The sequence below is a fragment of the Perognathus longimembris genome, chromosome 14 (assembly GCF_023159225.1).
Source record: "Perognathus longimembris pacificus isolate PPM17 chromosome 14, ASM2315922v1, whole genome shotgun sequence".
In the NCBI taxonomy this organism is placed as follows: domain Eukaryota; kingdom Metazoa; phylum Chordata; class Mammalia; order Rodentia; family Heteromyidae; genus Perognathus; species Perognathus longimembris.
In genome coordinates this window covers 11736956-11760354 of record NC_063174.1, presented here as the reverse complement: position 1 = coordinate 11760354, position 23399 = coordinate 11736956, and the positions used below count along the sequence as shown (strand labels likewise).

The 23399-nt window shown below is 48.3% G+C and overlaps 1 protein-coding gene across 1 annotated transcript; it reads left to right on the top strand.

Moving 5' to 3' along the window:
• Positions 1 to 364: 364 nt before the first annotated feature.
• Foxa1 (forkhead box A1) lies at positions 365 to 5385 on the top strand. The gene is given in 3 exon segments (XM_048362462.1): positions 365 to 781; positions 3092 to 4132; positions 4134 to 5385. Coding segments are annotated over 3 exon segments (1422 nt in total). The 5' UTR covers positions 365 to 709; the 3' UTR covers positions 4443 to 5385.
• Positions 5386 to 23399: the final 18014 nt, after the last annotated feature.

The window sequence follows — 23399 nt, the reverse complement described above, 5'->3', positions numbered from 1 at the left end:
AGCCGGGGCTGCGGAGCCACCGCCCCCCGAGGTGTCCCCGGCGCGCTCTTCCCGTCCCGAGCCCCAGCCGGTCCGCCGGCCCCGCCTAGTTTCCTTTTTTCCTTCTGCAAAGGGGGGTTACCCCCCCCCCGCCCCGTTTCCCTCTTTCCCTAGCCTCCGGGCTTAAACCAATTACACCGCTTTGCAAACAAAGTGAGGGCCAGGTCTGGGGGAGGGGCGCGGCGGGAGGGGCGCGGGGGGCGCGCGCGCGGCGGCGGCGTGGCCGGGCGGGAGGCGCGGCGGCGGCACTGGCGGGCGGCCGCCTCGCAGGTGCACCTCGGGCTTTGTAGGTGCGAGCGTCTTTGTGAGGCGGACAAATGGGGAGAGGACGAGGAGGTGGGCACTCGAGCGACGTAAGCTCCACATCAGCTCAACTGCACTCGGCGCGCACAGGCCGCCCGCTCACTTCCCGCGGAGGCGCTCCCGGGCGCCGCGCTCCGCGGCAGCCGCCCGTCCCCCCGGCGCTGCCCCCGCCCGCCGCGCCGCCGCGCACGCCGCGCCCCGCAGCGCCCCGCTTCCTCCTCGCTGCCAGGGGTGGCCTCGGGCCGGCGCGGGCGCTCGGGTGACCGCAGCCGCTCGCCTCCCCTCCCCTCCCCCCCTCCCGGCGCAGAGCGGTCGCCCGACGCCTCGCCCCGGGCTGGATGGTTGCCGCGGACGGGGTGGCTCCAGGATGTTAGGGGCTGTGAAGATGGAAGGGCATGAGAGCAGCGACTGGAATAGCTACTACGCGGACACGCAGGAGGTGAGAGGCGCGTGGCCAGTGGGGGGGGGGGGTCCCCGGGGCGCGGGTTTGGGGGGCAGATCGGCGTGAGCTGAGTGCTGAGCAAAGCAGGGTGGCGGGCGGGCGGGCGGGCTCTGGGTGCCTCTTGGGTGGCACAGCCGTGCGCCCGCCCAGGGTGGCCCCTTCTGGGTCTTGGGGCCCCAGAGCACCCCGCTGCCCGCCGGCTCCCGGAGCAAGCAGCGGGCGAGAGTTTGAGGAAAGCGGGCAGCGGGCAGCGCTCGCCTGGGCCCCGCGGAGGGCGGGCTGCAGCCGGCCCGGGAGGCGCGGGCGGGCGCCGGCAGGAGTTGGGGAGCAAGTCTGAGAAAGCCAGAAGTCGCCCCCGGGGCGGCCTCGGTGCCTCCCCGCCCGCCTCGCCCGGCCGCTCACAGCTCTCGGGCACCAAGTCGGGCTCGTGGAGAATGAAGCGATTCCTGAATTGTAGAAAACTTGTTCTTCAAAAGCCCTGCTTGCCGAGCGGCGAGCGCGGTCCCCGCAGCACCGCTGGGTGGCGCTGCTGAGCGCCGGACCCCCCCCCCCCAACTCGGGACGAAGAACCTGTTTCTCTTCATTGTCCCCTTGGTGGCATGTTCTTGGGGGTTATTTTACAATGTGCACAAAAGGATTGCTAGGATAACCAGGTACAGGCAGGACCAATACCGTGTCAAAGCGTTTTCCCCCTGGAAACCGCTGGTTGCTAACCCCCCCCCCAAGTTTAATATACCGTTATCGAAAAACGCTTATTAAAACAGCCGTGGGGAATCTGAGGAAGAGAGAAAGAAAATAAACTCTAAAGTTTTTTGTAGAAAAAAAACTTAAGACATGGGCAGAAAATATAAAATCAAAAAACGCTCGATGTATATATGCACAAAAGTATTTATTTGCTTTCGTATTACCTTGCTGGGTGCTCCTAATTTGCACCCCTCTAATGTTTTCAAATGCAGTGCCCCCCCTTTTTTTGGCTAAAGAACATAAATTTAAAGACATCAAAATTCTCTACTGAATTATCAGACACTGAGTTTTCAGTATTTCTTGGCTCCATCATTTGAAAATACTTGGAGTTTCCAATTTGCAACTGGTAAGAGTTTCATCGCCAATGATTTTTTAAAGGGGGGGCTCAGAACTCTTCCAGAGGTTTAGTTCTGATGCCGTCATCTTGACCCATCCGTCCGCCAGTTAAGACCCCAATGGAAAGAGCTTTCTTACATCTTAAAGCCGGAATTAGGAAGTAGAAAGAATAGCATTAAGAGAAAGTCACAAGAGTTCGGGTTGGTGTTGTGGTTTTTTTTTTTCCTTTTTGGAATTTTAAATTATTCCCAACTACTCATGTCATTTCAAAGCCCTTGCTTTGAAATACAGTACAACGTATCAGTATGTGGGGATGAAAGCATGATTATGTCAACAACTTGTCCCAGCCCCCCCCCCCAAAAATCACGCTTAAGGAGATCAGAAAGAGGTTAGCAAGATGCAAGTTTTTCAGTGGGTGGAAGAGGTGTGTGGAGACCCATGGAAAGGCACGTTAGTGTTACGTGTGTGGGGTGTGTTGCCCCATCGGTTGTAAATATATTTTTTAAGTTTTATCTAATTATTGCGGTTGCTACAGGAGGTGGAAAGCTCTACTTCGACATTTTAACAAACAACCGAAAAATAGTGTTTAGCAGTAGAGCCAGCTGTTGGGTAACTGGGGGGGGGGGGGGTGGCAGTGCAGCCTTCAATGATTTCCTCTATCAAAGAGAGTTTCATTCACAGCCACCCAGAGCAGCGACACTGCGGTGTGGCCAGGCGGCCTTGGGGGGGCGGGGGGGGCGAGGGGGTGCCCCATGTGGCTCCCGAGGCGCCTCGGGAGCCATTGCGCCCTTAGAGTGGAGTGAGGCGTGGGGGAGAGGGACTCCCTCTGGTTTCCGGGTTGTGGAAACCGTGTGCCCCGCAGGCGTTTGGCCCGGGCCGCTGTGGGGTGGAGCGGTGGGGGCGCTGCCTGGCGGGGCTGGGGATGAAGGGGCCCCGGCCGGCAGCCCCTAAGCCCGGCGTGTAAGGCGATTACACATCTTCCTGGGGACAATATTTTGTGTGCGCGCTGGGCTTTCATGCCTGCCGCGTTCGGATCTTCCCCCCGCCGTGCAGGACATCGTAGCCGGGCTTGGGGGGGCGCCCCCCAAGGTGGCTCGGGCGGGGGAGGGCTCCCTAGCTTTGCCCGAGCGCGCTCTGCTCGCCGGGGGTGGGGGTGCGCCCCGGCCTGCTGAGCCCACCACTAACCCCGCCCTCCGGGGGCCCCCTTTCTCTGTGCCCCGGTTCCAGGCCTACTCCTCCGTCCAGGTCAGCAACATGAACTCGGGCCTGGGCTCCATGAACTCCATGAACACCTACATGAGCATGAACACCATGACCACGAGCGGCAACATGACGCCGGCCTCCTTCAACATGTCCTACGCCAACCCGGGCCTGGGCGCCGGCCTGAGCCCCGGCGCGGTGTCCGCCATGCCCGGGGGCTCGGCGGGCGCCATGAACAGCATGACGGCGGCGGGCGTCACGGCCATGGGCGCGGCGCTGAGCCCGGGCGGCATGGGTGCCATGGGCGCGCAGCCGGCCGCTTCCATGAACGGCCTGGGCCCCTACGCGGCCGCCATGAACCCGTGCATGAGCCCCATGGCGTACGCGCCGTCCAACCTGGGCCGCAGCCGCGCGGGCAGCGGCGGCGACGCGAAGACCTTCAAGCGCAGCTACCCGCACGCCAAGCCGCCCTACTCGTACATCTCGCTCATCACCATGGCCATCCAGCAGGCGCCCAGCAAGATGCTGACGCTGAGCGAGATCTACCAGTGGATCATGGACCTCTTCCCCTACTACCGCCAGAACCAGCAGCGCTGGCAGAACTCCATCCGCCACTCGCTCTCCTTCAACGACTGCTTCGTCAAGGTGGCGCGCTCGCCCGACAAGCCGGGCAAGGGCTCCTACTGGACGCTGCACCCGGACTCGGGCAACATGTTCGAGAACGGCTGCTACCTGCGCCGGCAGAAGCGCTTCAAGTGCGAGAAGCAGCCCGGGGCCGGGGCTGGCGGCGGCGGCGGCGGCGGCGGCGGGGGCGGCTCCAAGGGAGGCCCCGAAAGCCGCAAGGACCCCTCGGGCGCGGGGAACCCCGGCGCCGACTCCCCCCTGCACCGGGGCGTGCACGCCAAGGCCGGCCAGCTAGAGGGCGCGCCGGCCGCGGGGCCCGCCGCCAGCCCCCAGACTCTGGACCACAGCGGGGCCGCGGCGACAGGGGGCGCCTCGGAGTTGAAGACGCCCGCCCCGTCCTCGGCGCCCCCCATAAGCTCCGGGCCCGGGGCCCTGGCATCGGTGCCCCCCCTCCCATCCGGCGCACGGCCTGGCACCCCACGAGTCCCAGCTGCACCTGAAAGGGGATCCCCACTACTCCTTCAACCACCCCTTCTCCATCAACAACCTCATGTCCTCGTCGGAGCAGCAGCACAAGCTGGACTTCAAGGCCTACGAGCAGGCGCTGCAGTACTCGCCCTACGGCGCCGCCTTGCCCGCCAGCCTTCCCCTGGGCAGCGCGTCCGTGGCCAGTAGGAGCCCCATCGAGCCCTCGGCCCTGGAGCCGGCCTACTACCAAGGTGTGTATTCCAGACCTGTCCTAAACACTTCCTAGCTCCCGGGACTGGGGTTTTGTCTGTAGCAAGAGAGAAGGAAAAAAAGCAAAACAAAATCAACCAACAAAACCACATGCACCAAACCGACAGCATAAGCAAATCCCAACTCTTTTTTATTTTCCGTGCACAATTTTTTTCCCCAGGGAAAGGACTGTTACTTTATTATTGTATTCAAAACTCTTTATGTATATTATTGCAAAGACCAACCCCCCACACCAACAATTTTTCTTCCTGCAAAGTTTAATGATCCACAAGTGTATATATATATAATCCCTCCTTGGCCTTTTCCCTTTTCTTCCCTCTTTCCCCTGCAGACACATTCTAGTCCTTGCAGGGTTTATTTAAAAAGAAAGAAAGAAACATGGTCAAGTTTGTAAAATATTTGTTTGTGCTTTCCCCACCCCTCCTTACCTGGCCCCACCATGCAAGTTTACAGGTAGGTCTGTGGCAATCCTCTGAATCCTAAACATTGAAACGGTGAAGAAAACAGGAGTCAGTAGGGGCTCTTGAAAGTACTGAAAGACAGTGCTGCAGTTAGGCAGTAAGATGTCAACAGACTACTACAAACGTCACAGCCATTTGTTTTTTCACCTTCCATTTCTGATACATTCAGATAGCAGGTGTCTTTAGATGCAATGCACATATATTGTCTAGGGACTTAGTCATGCAAAGATATGTAAACATTCTCAGTACTTGGAGTCACGTAGAGGTGATAGGTAAGTGATATACATGCTACATTTTCAAGAGTTGCCTGACCGAGGAGTTACAAGACCCCTTTCCTCTGTCCTCTGCACACCCTTACGGCCCAGGGGACCAATTCTTCAGGAATTGCCCACTCAAGAACTCTGCTCTCACTCCAGGAGCACTATGGTCGTGTCATTCTGAGGTCACATGTATTAAATTAGCTTCTGTGTATGTATTGCCACTTCAAGCATTTTTTTCTCCAAAAAAAAAAAGAGAGAGAAAGGAATGTCACAACATTGAGGAAAGAAGTTATAGGAAACTGTATTTCAGAATTGGGTGTAAGGTTTCAAAATCCTATTGGTGTGGCCATTTTAACGATCACCATTACCACCCTAGGCCTGTTTCATCCAGTGTTAATGCACTTTCCACAGTTGGACATGGTGTTAGTGTAGCCAAATGGGTCCCATTATTATTCCTCTTTACCTTCTCAATGTTAATTTATTGCATGGTTTATTCTTTTTTTCTTTACAGCTGAGATTGCTTTGAATGATGGTTCAAATTTGAAATTAAAATGTTAATTTTTATCAACGTGATTGTAATTAAGATATTTTGATCTCAATAACGAAAATAATATGAGATTTTAAGCCGTGGAATATGTTCCTGATCATTTGCAGTAAAGGACTTTAAATAAATCAAATGTTAACAAAAAGGATTTCTGTTACTTTCCTTCACTTACTCAAATCCAAAATGGATCTTCTGAAAATAGTTTTCCAATTCTGGGACTTAACATAAGTGGCAAACAGAAAAATAATCTAAAACAATATTGCTTCCATCTGATATTTAAATGCACCAAAATTCAAAGTGGGGTAGAAAAACTGGCTTAACATTCCAAATATTGGGTCTTTAAAAATTCCTTATGTCCAGTAAGATTTACTTCGGTATTTTTTGTAATGTAGGGCCATAAGCCTTCTGTGTCACCGCTGAGTTTTTCCACTAGGAAATCAGACAGTATTCGTCTCCGCCTCCCGTGTTATTTTTCTTTTAATCTGAGTGTTCAAGTGAGAATAAAACAGCCGTTCTGGTGATAAAAATTAAGTTGTCTACAACCGAGCCTGAGTGCCCGTATTAAAAGAGAAGGAAAAGGCTGCTGCCCCAGCCTGGTAGCTTAGGTCGGGATGGGAGGAAGGGAGTTAATTCATTCCTGCAGGGATCGCTTGGTGTCACCCGGACGTTTCAGAGTCGCTTCTACTTTGCATTTTGTGACGATATTTTGAAAAATATCGTTCCTCCAAATTCTGCCCCGAAGAATTTAAGGTTGATGATTTGTTTGCTTTGCAAGAAGCTTTGAAATGCAACTTCACGCCCCGTGGTTGCTTGGGATCACAAAATCATTAATCTCCTTTGATAGTAGGCTCACTTTCCAGTCCACCTATTTCTTTGTGCGTCCTGTAGAGACTGACATCCACCATAACAACAGCGGCCACAGCAGAGCCTGCGCGCCGACTCCGGCCTCACCAGGGCTTGAACTTGGACAGCTTTTACTTTGATCGCCCCACTCCACATTGCGGACAAGATAAAAAGAGCTGTGCGAGGCGCTTAATTATCGCGTAATTGCCTCCCCAGATGAGAGAAGGGGGCCATGGAGCACTTGAGAAAAGTCCAGAAATCCCCGCTCTGCTCTCTTCAACTAATGAAAGAAGGTGTGTAGGAGAGCCACTGCTGGCTTGAGTAATTTCAAAACTTAATTTGGAGGCCTCGGGAGGCCGTTAAACCCCCAAAAAGAGCAAAAAGCTTTCCATCTCAACACTTAGATGGCTGCTAAACAAACGTCGGCAGATTTGAATTCCAAATGTAATATAAATGCATGAGCTTGGGCCTCGCTGGGGTGGCTGCTCCCCGGGATCTAACGCGTCTGGTTGGGTGCTGTCCCTCTGTGGGGTCCCCTTTCTCCTCTTTTAACGTATTAGCAATATCGCTGCCCCCCTGCAAACTCGACTGGGCTCTTCTCGCTCTTTTTTCTTTGGGGGGGGGGGGGGGACACGGAGCCCTGGGCTTCAGCCACGGCCGCCGGGCTGGGGAGCGGGTTGGGGCCGGGGTGCTGAGGCCCACCTCCCTCCCGCGCGGCTGGCTTTGCCCCGGGCGGCCACGTCCAGGGGGCCCGGCCGGCGGCGCGCTGGTGGGGGGCGGGGGACACCGCGGGTCGCCGGGGCCGGAGGGGCCGCGCCGCCCGCCGGGCATCTCGAGGTGACGAGTGCGGGTGGTGGTTCATTGTGTGGCCATTTTCCCCTCCTGGAGAACAAATCTTCTGTTGAGCCGGAGACGGGAAAGTCAACAAAGAAGGCCTGGCGCCCCGGCCCCGGCCCCGGCGGCGGGCGCGGTCCCCGCGGCTCCCGCTGCGGAATCCCGGCCGCGGAACCCCGGACGCCGGGCCGGGGCCCGGACGAAACCATCTGGGGCTTGGAAGGCGTGGGGGACCCTCCCCAGGCCGCCCCCTCCGTCGCGGAGGCTCCCGCGGAAGGGGGCCGGGAAGGGGGTGCTCACCGCTCCTCCGGGGGGGCCGCCCCCACCCCCACTCAAGTCAGGAATTTCGCCCGAGGTGGGGGAAGGGCCTGGAGAAGGAGGGGGGGGCTCCCCGAGGACCCCGAGCAGCGCCGGCCAGGCCCAGAGCTGCGGGCCGCGCCGCCCAGCGAGCCGCGTGCTAAGAGAAAGAGCAAAAGGTGGGGCGCGGGGCGCGGGGCGCGGGGCGGCGGCGGCCTGGCGGGCGGCTGCTCAGCCCCGAGACACTTTCCACAAAACAGAAAAAGACAACCGGAGAACCGGACATGATGCGAGGAAAGCGCCACCGAAACAACGCGAAGCGTTGAGCCGCGGCCCGCAGCGCGATCCGCTCGCTGCAAGGTGACACCGGTGGCGTTTCCACCAAAGAGCAAGTGTCGTGGGCTCTCGAGGATGCCTGGCCTCGCAGGACAAACGGGCGGGGGGGTCCAGTGACGGGAAATTCTCAGAAAGTTCTTAACTGCTGTTTTCATTTTCAAAAGATGGCACACCTGACGTCACTGTGAAGTATAAACTCATTCTGTTCCCTCCGAGTCTAAGCGATCTGAATGAAGCCGCCACAGCACTTACTTCCCAGACTGGTAAAAAAAGAATGTAAACCTTGTTGTTTTGGCATTTTAAACATTGATCTCACTTCCATGGAAATGCTTATTAAAATTTCTTTTAAAAATCCCTGCCACAATCAATAGAAATTCCTTTATTGAAGACCAAAGTAGGAGACCTGTAGCCCAAATTAATTAACCTTTCCTCAAGATCAATTGGTTTTCTGTTGATTTAGCAGTAATATTGTAGAACATTTATCTATAATGTATTTTAATGTGATACCTCAATATGTCAAGAGGAAAAAAACGCGTTGAAAAGTAAAATTACTTAAATTATTTAATACTATTACATTTGTAAAAAAAAAACGAGTGTAGCTGAACATTAAATGTTAATTGTTTGAGTTGTGGTAAAATGTGTTTTGCAACTAAACTCAGTTAAGAGAATACTTCCTCACTTCAGGATAATTATGGTCACAAAGGTGATTATTTCAATCTACCTTGTGCTACATTGGTAATCAAGTCACGCTGAAATTTAGAAATAAAAAATTCCCTAACTGAATCATTGACAATAATAGATATTCAAAAGAATACGAATGTAAGAAGATAAAATAACTTTTTAAAACCATATTCCTGTTTAGAAACACAACCTATTTGGAAAGATACATTTTTAAAATTAGTCCCATAAGCAAATTTTATTTTCTATCTCTGGAAGCTATTTAATGTATCCAAATAACATTTAACAACAGATTACTTTAAATCTTCTGGGTCTTTTTCCTCCCAATAGCTAAGTTTGGAGTCATAATGGTTCCAGTGGCGTTTCTCTTTCCAGCTCCCAGCCCGGCTCAGTTCATTGAACTTTGCACAGCTGGGACTGCAGCCCTCACCTTCCCTCCCCTCCCCCTCCCCCTCCCCCTCCCTCCTCCGCAGCCAGCAGTGTGCAACTGGAGAATGCCCATGGAGCTCAAGTTTAACTTGCAAAATGCCGCCGTTTCCTATGGCTAACATTTCTTCAAACCTGACCAGGGGACATTTCCTGCCCTTCTTTTTCCTTCTAGCCTCCTCATTTCTCCAGTTAAGGTGGCTGGGATTTCCCCGGGAAAGAGAGAGGGAAGCCCAGGAGGGAGTGCTCCCTCGAAGGAACCCAGAATCAAGCTGAAGTGCTCTTCGAGATGCTTAGCTCAGGAGATTGGGGGTTCTCTGGATTACAGTCCGTCTATAATCTAGGCAAAATCGGAGAAGACAAGGGCTTTAATACAACTCTGCTAGTGGAGTTGGGGGTCCCACTGGGGTACTAGTCACATTGCTGGGGGAATCAAGTTCAGAACCTGGCGGTTGACACCCAAGGACATACTTGATTGAGGTGGCCTGTCTGTTTCCTCCGGTGCCTCTTAAACACTAGGGACTACTCCCTTTCAGAAACGAAGAAAAACAATCTGGAAATTCCCCTTCCAACGCCTCGCCTGGAAATAGGGAAAATGAATTAAACTGGAAATCTCCCTCAGTCTCTTTCCCCCTCTCCTCTGAAGGAGTTCGTTACTCCTTTTTGACTCGTCTAATCTTGCTGTAGGGTCCGTGTCCTTGTTGTTGTTGTTGTTTCCTTTTTCTTCTTTTTCCTTTCCTCTCTTAAGCCAAGTAGTTGTTACTTTAAAACACAATTCAATGGGCAGAATGTTAAGAGGCTTTGCGGTGGGTTATTCATTTATGGATTTAAGGGCCCACTAGGCGCGAGGGCGAGATGATGTTCGGTGCTGGTGATGGGTGGTTTGGGGGGAACATTTCGGAGCCCCGGCGGTGATTTCCCAGGCCCACAGCCGCCCCCCGCGAGCACCACGCGCGCTCTTCCCCAGCTCCACCTGCCGTGACCCGGGGCGGCGCGGGCAGGGACCGAGTTGCCCCTGCTTCCCCCAGGTCGCCCTTCGGCCGGCCCGCTCCCCGTTACTGTGAGGCCAGGGAAACGTATTCGTGGGGCGGGGGACGGGGATCCTCTGGGGAGTGCAGGGGTGTGGGAGGGGAGGGCGGCGGAGGGGCGCGCCCAGCTCCAGGGGCTGCTCCGGGGCGGCCGGTGGGGTGGGGGGGAAGCGCCTCGAGGTGTGGGCCGTTCACGTGGGGGGCACGGGGAGTAAACGGACACGTCTGCAACACGTTTGCTTTTTGTTTCCTACAAAGTGAGCAGGTGCTAAAGCGCTGTCCGGGTTCACATCCGAGGGGACCCGCGGCCCCGACCCTGGAGGAAGCGGCCGGGGGCTCCGCTGCCCGCACGGCGGCCCCGGCCTCCTCCAGCCCCCCGGGCCCGCGGCCCGCTCCGGGCGCCACGTGCGAGGCTGCGGCCGCGCGGCTCCGAGCCGCACCCCGGGGAGGGCCCGGCAGCCTCGGCCGAGCCGGCCGGCCGTCCATCTTCCACCTGGGCCCCGGCGTGGGAAAAGAACGATTTCTAAGCCAGTCCCGCTCGCTAGCCTCACCCAGAGCCCGGCTTCGCCCACCTGTGGTTGTCCCGCAAAGTGCCGTGCGGGACCCCGGTGGGGTCTCCACTGATCAACCCCACGTGGCGGGCCTGGGACGCTCCCCGAAGCGGGTGGAGGAGCCGCCCAGCCCGGGGCCGGAAGCCCCAGCCCGGGGGGGGGGTGTTCGCCCCCGGGTGCCGGCCTGGGGCCCGGCCCCATCCGCCTCTCGCGGTCCCCGTCCCGCCCGCCAGACGGTGCCCAGGCGCCCGAACCATATGCTGCCCGCAGGCCGCGCGGCCCGACGTGGCGCTCATTGCCGAGGCGGTTCTCAGCGCATCAAAGCCCGGGCTTTCCCCGGCCTTATGGGCCGCGAGGTGAACAACAATGGCCCGGCCCCCGCACTTCAAAAGCGGCGATGGGGGCCAGGCGCCCCTAGAGAATTTTTTTTTCTTCTTTGCCTTTCATTTCTAGTTAAAAAAAAAAAAAAAGACATCAGCCGCGAGGCCGGGCCGGCGGGCTAATGCCCTTTGATGGGGATTGAATTCATTATCTCCAATAACACAATTGTGCTTGGCCAACGAAAAGAGCAAAGCTGGGCTCCTTCCCGCCCGCGGGGCCGGCCTGGCGGGGCGGGCGGGCAGCCCCGCTCCTGAGACCCGCACCGGGGCGCCGCCCCAGCCCGCCCCACCCCGCGGGGCGCCCCACGGCTCCCGGGGCGCGGGTGGCAGGCCCCGTGGCGCCGCCCGTGGAGGCGGGGGGGGGGCGGTGCTGTGGTCTGGTTCATCCCCCCCCCCCCCCTTTGCTACCAGTCCAAGCCCGGGTGTTTACTCCCCTCCCGGCCTCCAGCTGCCGGGCAGCTCCGGGCTCCCGGGCGCCGAGCCCCTCGCCCGGCACGGGTCACCCCGGCTCGCTCTGCGCCCCCGCCACGGCCCCGCCAGCCATCCGGGAAAAGGCGGCCCTGGAGACTGGGCCCGGTGGACCCGACAGCACCCCTCGCCGCCGGCGGGCTCCGGGCGGGATGCTCCACCTCCTCCGCCCCTCAGACACAGCCCGGGCCCGCGCACGTGCCGGCTCCCCATCCACGCACCCCCCCCCCCCCCCGCCTCCCAGCCCCGCAGCCCCGCCACGCCACCATCCTTTCCTGAGCACAGCGGGGTTACAACCCGCATTATCACGTGTCCCAACCTGTGTGTGTGTGTGTGTGTGTGTGTGTGTGTGTGTGTGTGAGAGAGAGAGAGAGAGAGAGAGAGAGAGAGAGAATCCTGATTAAAGATTTCTGTGTACATCTTCCGTGTGCACGGGCGTCTAGCAGTTCTGGTCACTGCTGGGGTTCCCACACAACCCCATTTCTCCTTCACCTATACTGAATCTTTGCTCGGTTTCATTTTAATTGGACCACGAAAGAAAGTAAAGAAGAACAAAAACGAGAATTGAAGTGAATTTTAGTAATTCCTCACAACGACCCCAACTTACACACAATCCACTTCACCTTGAGGGAATGTGTACGTTATAGACCTAACTTTATACACACACATTCACATAACCATGCAAATACACACACGTATCTCCAAGCACTCAGACATACAGCTTTAGAGGAGCATCCATCCACAAGATTGCCGCGTACAGAGTTCACACAGCAAGGAAGCAATAAATCCAGCAATTGATGGGTTAGGGTAAACTTCAAGATTTAAGACTTTGAGTGACACATTGTTCTCATCAGGAAATCTAAGGATTTTGCTTTATATTTTACTCTATAAAAAGTAGAGTAACCATTACAAATTTATCTTCAAGGACCTTTGAGTGTGCATCCTAAATTTTAGACCTCGGCACTAGAAGGGAGGGAGAGAAAAGTAGACTAAAAGAGAGAAAACTAGACTACAGGAAGTAAGACTAAAGAGAACGAGTTCAATTCCTTCTTTACTCCTTTTCATTTTCCTTTCCTTCTTTTGGTCTTATAGAACAGCATTCTGAATATAGTTCACATTAAAACATGTATTTACTTCTGTACAGCATTTACCTTAAAATATGTTGTGTACCTTGTAGATATTCTCTGCGCCTAATAATAAAGAAGTCTATGTAACTCTTTTTTTTTTTTTTTTTTTTTTTGCCACAACCTGGCCTCGAACTCAAGATCCTTTTACCTCAGCTTCCTGAGTTCTGGGATTGGAAGTGTGCTACCATTTCTGGAATTCTTTTTCTTTTCTTTTCTTTCTTGAAAGTGTTCGGAAGGATTTTAGTATAACAGGATAAAGTAGAAAGAAATAGAAAAAAGAGAAAACATTTCCTGCTCCCCAAACAGTTAAAGGTTCTAGCTTTTCTTTAGATGAGTTTTAAACTCCAGATTCTACATATTATCAAAAATGGAGTGATTTCTGGACATTTACTCTGCTTCTCATCACACTAACTTTTTAACTATAGGCTCCTGTGAACGTGCGTCTATTCTGGGGCTTGAACTCAGTGCCTCTTGCTTTTGTGTCTCAGGGATTCATCTGCCAGGACTGGCTTCAGATTTTGAATCTCAGGTTTCAGCTTCCGGAGTAGCTAGGATTACAGGCTTGAGCCACTGGCGCCTGGCAACAATAGGGTTGATTCTTGATGACTAGTTCATTTGTAATGTAGTAATTACTTCAATCACTTTTCATAAAATAACTCTTGCAACCTTAAGTGGAGGTTTAATCTTGTCTTGAATTGTGGCACCCCTCGTGGATGCTTATTCGTTGTCACATGTGTAGAAATAAGGGCAAGCGGTAAAGGTAGCAATAACTTCGGTTTTTACATTACCATGATGGGAAAGAGTTGATCATAATATGTATGATCAGGATAAGTTATACACAGGCATAGCTACTTGGGAATTAATGTCCATAATATTTGGAAGGTTTCAGAATAAGTTCACTCTGGATCGAGAATAAGAATGATTTCCTAAAAAGCAGTCAATTCAGAACTACCAAAAGAGCTGCAATGCTGACATATATCCAGTAGACCACGGAAGCTACAGGACAGTCCTGCGGTTTCTCATATGAGCACTTTGTCTAGTGCCAGAGCACATGTACGGGATTATGGAACTTCAGGTGAGCCAGACATCATAGGATGAATGAATGACTGAACAAAAGCTACTAGGATTTTCATGTGGAGGACTTTGGCCCTGGAAAAGAATTTGGAGGGGAAAAGGCACAAGTGTTCCAATAGAAATGAGAATTCCTTTTTATCTCAAGTGCAACCCCAAAGCACACTTTAACTTGGAGATTTACTGAATCATGGAACGAACCATAGACAGCAGTGACAGAAAAGACCCATTCTAACTTCTAGTTCACTCCTTGGCAAGTGACTACCCTCAGGGCATTCCTGTCAGATCCAGAGTAGACCTAAATGTCAAACATTGGAGCATTCTTCCCATGTTTACATCCTGGCTCAGAACCTGAATGTTTTGCCAAATGAATTTTTTTTTCTGATAGTAAAGTGTATGCCGTATGTTTCAAGTATGCTTCTCTGACTATCCAGTTTTATTGTCTTAAACTCACTTTTTTAGTTTCCTCTTAAACTGTTTCAAATAAATGGTTCTAGGTGACAAAACACATGTAACCCGTATGAGCAGTTTGATTTTCTAATCTTAACATGGTGTGTCTGGGGGTGGGGAGGGGGACAAAATAAAATCTCAAGCTCTTCAAGTGATACCAGCATAAACAGAAGACTTGACTCGTGGTGAAACATCATCCCAAGCTAAGGCATGTTGCCTCTCTACTTCTTAAGTATGAATTTCTTGTAACTTCTTAAAATGTAGTAGATTCTTACATTACAATGAAACAAATGTTGAAGTCAACTGAGGGTTGGTTCATTTAGAAGAAATACTATTCCTCACACTGAAGGGATTTCAGAGTATTCGTTACTTGTGGCCCAAGATTTACACATTGCTTATCAGGAATATATTATTTCAGAGAATATTTTCATAAGTAAATAACCTAAGACACTTCATTACATATTTTTTTCTTTTTTGCCAGTGCTAGGGCTTGAACTCAGGGCCTAGGCACTATCCCTTAGCTTTTTCACTCAAGGTTGGAGCTCTACCACTTGAGCCACAGCTCCACTTCTGGCTTTTGCTGGCTAACAGGAGATAAGAGTTTCACTGACTTTCCTCCTTGGACTGGCTTCAAACTGTGAGCCTTAGAGCTCTGACTGCTGAATAGCTAGGATTATTGGCATAAGCCACTGGCATCCAGCTATAAAACTTCTTGAAGAAAGCAAAATGTGTACATTTCAATTCTAGACACATTGAAGCTAGAGCTGGAAACCTATTACTACACAGGGCTGTACTTTGTTCTCCTAGAATATGGCAGAATTGACCTACTCTATATAATGATCATTACCACGCCATGCCAAGAAACTTCTCTCTGAAGTTCCACCTCCAGACTAAGTTAGGCAACTGAACAGGAAATGCTTATTTTATCTAACAAATAACTTTCTGTGGAAGTTAGAGTCATTGCAAGAACAGGTTATGAGTTAAGTTGCTAGAGGAAATGAGAAATATTAAGAAATGATCTTCCTTACATTCCATTCACATAGTTCATGTTATAAAATACAAAAGGTGAAAGGTAAAATTGGAATTGTAATCAAAATGAAAGAGTGTAAGGCCTCTGATGAGTCAGAGAAAAACATTAAGTCATTGTGTAATAATTGTATGGTCTATATAATCCCGTTGAATACAAGACTGCAAAGAAATTAGCATTCCTCAGAATGGCTGTCAAGACCTAAGAGGGGCAAGTTCTACTCAATTCTTGATTCATATAAAATAACATCTGATAACATTGAGATCTATTTATTTCTCTACAAAGTGTTTATAACTTCAAAAATAATTAGCCAGGGCTGGTGGAGTTCTATTTATTTCTCTACATAGTGTTTATAACTTCAAAAATAATTAGCCAGGGCTGGTGGCTCATGCCTGTAATCCTAGCTACTCAGGAGACTGAGATCTGAGGATCAGTGTTCAAAGCCAGCCTGGGGAAAGAAAGTGTGAGATTCTTGTCTCCATTTAACCACCAGAAAACCAGAAGAACCAGAAGTGATACTATAACTAAAGTGCTAGAGTGCTTGCCTTGAGCAAAACAGTTCAGGGACAGTGCACAGGGCCCAAGTTCAAGCCCCATGATGGGGGGGGGGTGGTAAGAGCCTTCTTAAGTATATTAAATACAGGTCTTAAAGTTTTACATTTACTCACCATTATTACCAGATCATGGTATTTGTGGAATAACTGGAGATTTTAAGAATGAGCACACATTGACTTTCACAGAGTAAAACAGAATTCTTCCTCTTAGCTATCCTCTGCAATAGGAAGAAAGGTGTTTTAGCCAGTGTTTGACCTGAAATGTCAGAAATGTGTAATATGGTGATTCTTTGGCACTATATCTTAAAAGAATTATTAACTTTAGTTATTAGAGGACAGGCAAGATTGTATTGTTACCCTTCCATACACATTTACAGCATATTCCAATCAATCATCTCCTCTAATGCTCTATTCTTTTTAAAAACTGGATCCATCAAGCGGGAAAGTAAACAATGGCTACTATGAATTGACAAGACATAAATAAACGAAGTAAATTAAATGAACTCAGGAGAGTAATTTGTTTTCAAGGGGAATACAGAAATTGCTAGAAAAAAATGTAAGGGGCAAAAGGATGATTGGAGGAGCCTAGTAAGGGAGCCACCCGGAACAAGAGCAGCAGAAAGTGGCCGGCGAGGAGACCTGGGCCTAGAGATGGGGCCGAGACAAATCAATGGGGGGGGGGGGGAGCTCCTCAGAGTGTGCCCAGAGAGGGCCAGGCTGAGAAGATTTGGTGTCGTCATAGCAACGGGCTCAGCCCCGCTCCCCCTGAAGCCCATTCAGCTCTGAGCTGCCGGAACACGTTTTTAATTAAAGCGTATAAAAGTTGTTTTGTAAGGACTTCTCCTCATCCGATAGATTTCAAAATGGTTAATCAGGCTTCATCTCCTTTTGATGCTCACAAGAGCATGGGCTCCAGCGCGCACAGAGAACTACTGCTGTTGTGGTGGCTGAGTTATCTCTCAATCACACCTAAAGCCAGGAAGGAGCCGGCGGCACCTCCTTAGTTAGGTAAACGTCAACCGAGTTCAAGTGCGAGGAAGGAGTCCATTTTTCTGAGGATGGGTGAAAGTGTTAATAAACTCGGGGTGGCCACTGTCCTTGGGCTCCATGTAGCTTTGAAAAACACTAAGATTTCCACCCCCTTTGGGAGATGCAGTCCAAAAGCCAAAAGGAAAGGTTACAAACTTATTTGTATCAAATAACATTGAACCTACAATGGGTTTTTCTGATAAGATTTGTTTGGATCAGTCATATAAAAAGACGGTAACACATCTAGTGTTTTCAGAGGCCCAAAGGCCTCAACAACTCCTAAATCCTCTGTCAATTCATGATACGTAACAACAGCGGCATTGTTATTTAATAATATAGATGACTTAATAGGAAACAGCTTCTTTTGTGGATTCAATGGACAACTTCCAGGGGTAACAGAAACCTTTTCCAGGGTTTTTCTCCCTTTCTCTTAAACCTTAGCAGATGATTTTGTTTTTATCTTCCACTGTTAAAAAAGACCATTTAGGGTCTGTGGCTTAGTGGTAGAGTGCTTGCCTAGTATGCATGAAGCCCTGGGTTTGATTCCTCACTACCACATAAACAGAAAAAGCTGGCAGTGGTGCTGTAGCTCAAGTGGTAGAGTGCTGGCCTTGAGCAAAACAAGCTCAGAGACAGTGCCCAGGCCCCGAGTTCAAACCCCAGGACTGGCAAAAAAGAAGAAGAAAATTTATACCTGTCATATATCTCTTCAATCACCCAAGATTCCAGCTTGCCATTTCTATTCTATGTGCATTCTTCATTAGATCTGGGAGGAGGCCTATCTCCCCTACAGGAAAATATATCTGCCAAATAATTTTACCAAGCAATAGTATTAGACCATGGAGGAGTGAGGTGAAAATATACCTGATCTGTAATGTTCTCAAGCGTTGATAAGAACAAGGTAACCGTGTAAACTGTAAAAATAACATTCTTCTATCCTAATGAATGAGAATATTGCTTCTTTGCAAATTACAACTCCAGCTTTGTTCTAGACTTCTTTTTCTAGTTACGATTTATGGAGATACCCTGCCATTAGACTTACACATATGTCTTGACAGCTTCCAAGCTAAATACAAGCCTAACCCTTTCTAATGCCCTCTTAAGTTCCCCTCTGTGTGTGGTCCCTCTTATTTGCAATGAGCAATAAAACAACTTGCTCAACCATAGGTATGTACCTGATAGTCTGGCTAGAAGATATTGATGATCCTTGTTTCTTTGTTGTATGGCCTGAATTATGAAAAAGCCAGATGAAAGTTCATCTCTGTCTTTTAACAAAGGTTCCCTTCTTATTTCTATATAGATCTTATAAATACCTTGTCTACAAGATATTTCCAGGAATATTTGACACATTTAAATTTTAAAAAATCTCTCAGTAACAAGGCACCTCTGCTCATTCTCTCACAGCCTTAGTCATTCAGGGTTGAAAAGTCTTAGTCACCATTGATTCATTCCTTTTATTGCCCACACATTTGCAATTAATGTGCCCTGTCAATAACCCCAGTGACTCTATGTACAACCTCTCTTTTCATTACTATGAAAAAGGTCACAACTTAGTCTATACTACTGTCTATTATCTGTTAAAATCATCTCCAGGCTTTTGGCCAGTTCTTGTCTATACACCATTCCTTGCTTAATACTCAGAATGCTCAAATCCTAACTTCTTAATGTTCCCAGGAGAAAAATTTGGAATTATATGTGACTAGTCTTCTCCTCTCATAGAAAAGAAAAGTGCCAGGATAAGCTGCACATGGAGGATGAAAAATACAGGACAAGATTGTGATCATGTGTTGGGATGTGTGAGAAACAAAGTTAGGTTCATTTATAAGACTCTGCATAGAGATAAGAAGTAAACCCTGTCTTATGAAGGATGGGGTTTGACTGAGGATATTTGGGTACAGAATAAAACATTTCTGTTAAAACTTATCACAGTTCCAAGTGTATGTGTGAGAGAATAAACATGAGTTGTTGCATGTGTTTGTAGAGGTCAGAACAAGGGCCTGGAAGTCGGAATTACAGGATTATATACTACAGTTGACATGAACACATTTGGAACATGGCTGCAGAGAGCAGGTATTCTCAGGAAATCGTGATCCTCTCAACACCAAATGTGTATGTATGGACTACATGACCCTGCGGAAGGTGTTTCTCTCAAGTCTGTGCTTACCTATGGTCATTGGACACTTGGTTGTAATAGATATTTTGAGTTAAATGTGCTTTTTTTTTTTTTTTTTTTTTTTTTTTTTTTTTTTTTGGCCAGTCCTGGGCCTTGGACTCAGGGCCTGAGCACTGTCCCTGGCTTCTTCCCGCTCAAGGCTAGCACTCTGCCACTTGAGCCACAGCGCCACTTCTGGCCGTTTTCTGTATATGTGGTGCTGGGGAATCGAACCCAGGGCCTCGTGTATCCGAGGCAGGCACTCTTGCCACTAGGCCATATCCCCAGCCCTAAATGTGCTTTTTATTTCATGTATTGTATCTCATGAAAACTATCAGTATTCAACTGTCTTTTTTTTTTTTTTGCCTCAGACTCTTCTGTGCCATCTGAATTTTCCTTACTCTTCAGTGTGATGACATCTTTATTCATTTTGTAAATTTCCTAACGTATATATTCAAACACTGATGTTATTCCATATTTTTTCTGTCTTAGGACTCTAATGCACATGCCGTAAGCTTCAACATACATGTCCTGTAAATAGTTTCCTATGTTTCAAATATCTTTTCATCTCTTTTTATTTCTCTTCTTCAATCTGAATATTTCATTGGTGGCCTCGCTTTCAATTCTTTTTTTTTTTTTTTGGCCAGTCCTAGGCCATGAACTCAGGGCCTGAGCACTGTCCCTGGCTTCCTTTTGCTCAAGGCTAGCACTCTGCCACTTGAGCCACAGCGCCACTTCTGGCCATTTTCTGTATATGTGGTGCTGAGGAATCGAACCCAGAGCCTCATGTATACGAGGCAAGCACTCTTGCCACTAGGCCATATTCCCAGCCCTCGCTTTCAATTCTTATGTCCACTTTTCTGATGACTCTTATGTCTGTCACTAAAATTAAATGTTGAATTCTTATATTTATTTATTTATTTATTTATTTATTTATTTATTTATTTAAATTGGAGACAGGGGCTCATTATGAAACCCAGGATGACCTTGAACCTGAGATCGGTAAGTCTCCTGAGTGCTGATTACAGGAGAGGGCACCATATCCAGCTCAATTTTAATGTTTTTTGCGAGTCCTGGAGCTTGTTTGGATGCAGGGCCTGAGCACTGTCCCGGAACTTTTTTGCTCAAGGCTAGTGCTCTACCACTTGAGCCACAGTGCCACTTCTGGCTTTGTTTGAATGGTTTTTTGGAGATGAGTCCCATAAATGTTCCTGCTTGGGCTGGATTCAAACTGCAATCCTCAGACCTCAGCCTCCTGATTAGTTAGGATTACAAGTGTGAGCCTCCAGCACCCACCTTGAATTAAATTTTTTTTTTTTTGCCAGTCCTGGGGCTTGAATTCAACTCAGGGCCTGAGCACTGTCCCTGGCTTCCTTTTGCTCAAGGCTAGCACTCTACAACTTGAGCCACAGCGCCACTTCCAGCCTTTTCTGTTTATGTGGTACTGGTGAATCGAACCCAGGGCTTCAGGCATGCTAGGCAAGTACTCTACCACTAAGCCACATTCCCAGCCCCCTTGAATTTTAAATTTTAACCCATAGTTGTCAGTTTTAAGATTCCCAATGAATTTTGTGTATGATAGTTTCAATATCTATATCGCTTGGTATAGGTTTCTATTTTCTCATGATTTTTTGTTGTTTGGCTTTTTTTCCCTGATATGACTGGTTATTGATTGAATTACTATGAAATGATTAATGAGTAACTGAATTGACTATGAAAGAGTAGGGATTTTAGCTGATACTGTCTCAAAGAGATTTTAATTCTTTCAGATGAGTTTGGGGAGATTCCTTTAATATGGTTAAATTGGCCTACTTAAAACTTGTTCTTATTCCAGTGTTATAGCTTTTCTAGGATCTCAATAAAAAGTTGAGTCTTTCTTCTTTGGTGAGACTCAGGAAACTGACAAATACTTTCCTTAGCTTTTATCTTCTTAGAATTTTCACTTTGTTTCTCTGTGTCTTGAGTCTAAGCATCTTAGAAATCAGAAAAGGGCATTAAGTGAAAATTGCATATAGAATGATGGATTCAGTTGTCTGTAGTAATTTTCTCCTAATCATAAGATGCTTAATTTAACCCTAAACTCCATTTTTCTCCCTCCATCCAATGAAACGACCACAAACTCAAGAATGCTGCACTTGTTATACCTCTATGATCCAGTCCTTGACTCAGCAAACACTGGGACTTGAAAATACAGCCTTGAGGACAGGATTCATGTCAATGTGTTTTGGCTGTAAGTACCTCAGGTCCATGGGTGAACTGGTTGTTCTCTAGAGCATTCATATTTTTGCTTTGTTTTTTTGTATCCAAGTTTTATGGTTATTTGAAGAGAGTGAATTAATCTTATTCTAGCAACTATCTTTTAGCCAAAAGCAAAAAAAAAAAAATCCTTATTATTAAGTTCCTAGCCATCAAGTCTTGGTGATTTCTCTTACTTACCTTGTGTTTAAGCTTTAAATTCATGTTTTATCCATATTTTATTACTTGGCATACATTTGAGGTCATAGTTAAGGCAGAATTTATTTTCCTGTAAACTCTGGCTGATTAGTCAATAAAGATCATCTAGTTCTATATTGTAATTCTGGAGTTTAAGTTCTTGGTACTATTTAATCTAATATGTTTGCTTTACCTAAAGGGCAAAACCCCATAGATTAACATCATCCTGAAGAGCAAACCTTAACACTTTGAAAATGGATCACTATACAGGATTCCTGCTGGAGTTTGGATTACGTAATGGAGGACCTTCATAGCGAGGGAAGTTAGATAAATATGTATTTCATTCAAATTATCAAAGTAGTTGTACTATGTAAAGGAAATAAACAAAGTAAACTCTCTTAGTGGAAGTAAAAAGGCAGAATGGAGGTAAAAGACTTCTATTGTAAGTTGAAGATCACTGGCAAATAGCAAGAAGATGAAGGATTAGCAAAGATTTGGGAGGGTGTTAGTATTGAAGTTTTATAATATCTACTGAAGGGGAACATAAATTGAGACTCTGTTAAAGTTGACACCTGTAGTACAGATTGAAAATTGGGGTTGCGCAAACCCCTTTGGAAGGCTAGGATAGTCACCAGCCGAGTAAATATGATGGAGTACATGGTAATTTAGAAGATAAATCTCCAGAACAGAAAAAGAGTCGAAGAAGACATTTATAATGCAAAGGTGTAGAGGTAAGCCCCTTCAAGGTCTAGATCTCTTGCTGGAAGATTCCATGTCATTGACATTGAATAAGTGAAGTGAAATAGTTCACCGATAGCCACTGAAAGACACGCATTGCTACAGCCAGCACTTCATTGTTGTGCAATGTGAACAATAATATTCCATCTCCCAATCTTTTCAGAAGCAATTAGGAACAACAATTAGGAAGCAATTTCCTGGGGTGGGGGGCAGTCTATATCTACCATTTCAGTTTGATCCCAGTCCGTGGCACTATTTAGGGAAGTTGTGAACCCCATGTGGTAGGGGCTGGCTGGAGAAAGCAGGTCTCAGGGGCAGGCTTCTGCACTTCACAACTGGCCCTCTCCCCAGTGAGGCAGGAAGCCTCCTCCTCTCCACGCTCTGGTTCCCGCGGGGCTCCACGGGGCCAGCCATCTATGCACTACATTCTCTGAAACGGAGCTAAAACACATCACTGCCTCCTTCCAAGATAACAACTTAGGGCTAATACACCCATTACCTCCATTTCTACTCAATTTCTAACTCTTGGCTCACTGAAATCCGAATTTGATCTTCCCTTTAAGTAGAAATCATTCTCCTAGAAGTCACCAAGAGCTTCTGAATTGCCACTCCTAGTGGCACTTAGCCCAAACACCATCTCTTCTGGGAAGCTTCCCATAAACTCATGGATAAGGCAAGATCTCCTTCCACTGGACAAAATATTCTGAGCCTCTCTCTATTATGGCATCTACCATACCATATTATAAATATTTATATGTATGTTATTTATTCTGAACTATGATTTTTTATGAGATCAGACTGTCTTGTTCAGCTTTGTATTCCCAGTACCTGGTAAGGTTTTGAATGAATTATTACTAAAAACAAACAACATTTTCCCCATAATCTTAATCATCTCTACAAGATTTATGTACAGGAAAAATACTAGGATTTCTAACTACAACCAAGATAACAATTGTCATGTGGACTTTCAAGCCAGACCAGAGTACAAACATTCTTCTTACGGACATCACTCTTACTTACCTTTCCGGATACTGTTTGTGAACTATATTTATAAATAATTAAATGATTAATTAGTGATTATTGGGCCTAAGTATTTCATGATTGGTTCTTTTATCCCTTGACCCTCACCTATTGCCAGTGTTTACTAACCAGAGTCTTGTGACTCTGACATATTGTGATTTTATCAGGTAAGAATTACAGTGACTTAGCTATTTTATTTGTTTCCTAAGAGATTCAAAGATATATAAAAATCAAATAAAATGAGTATCGTATATGAACAAATTTTC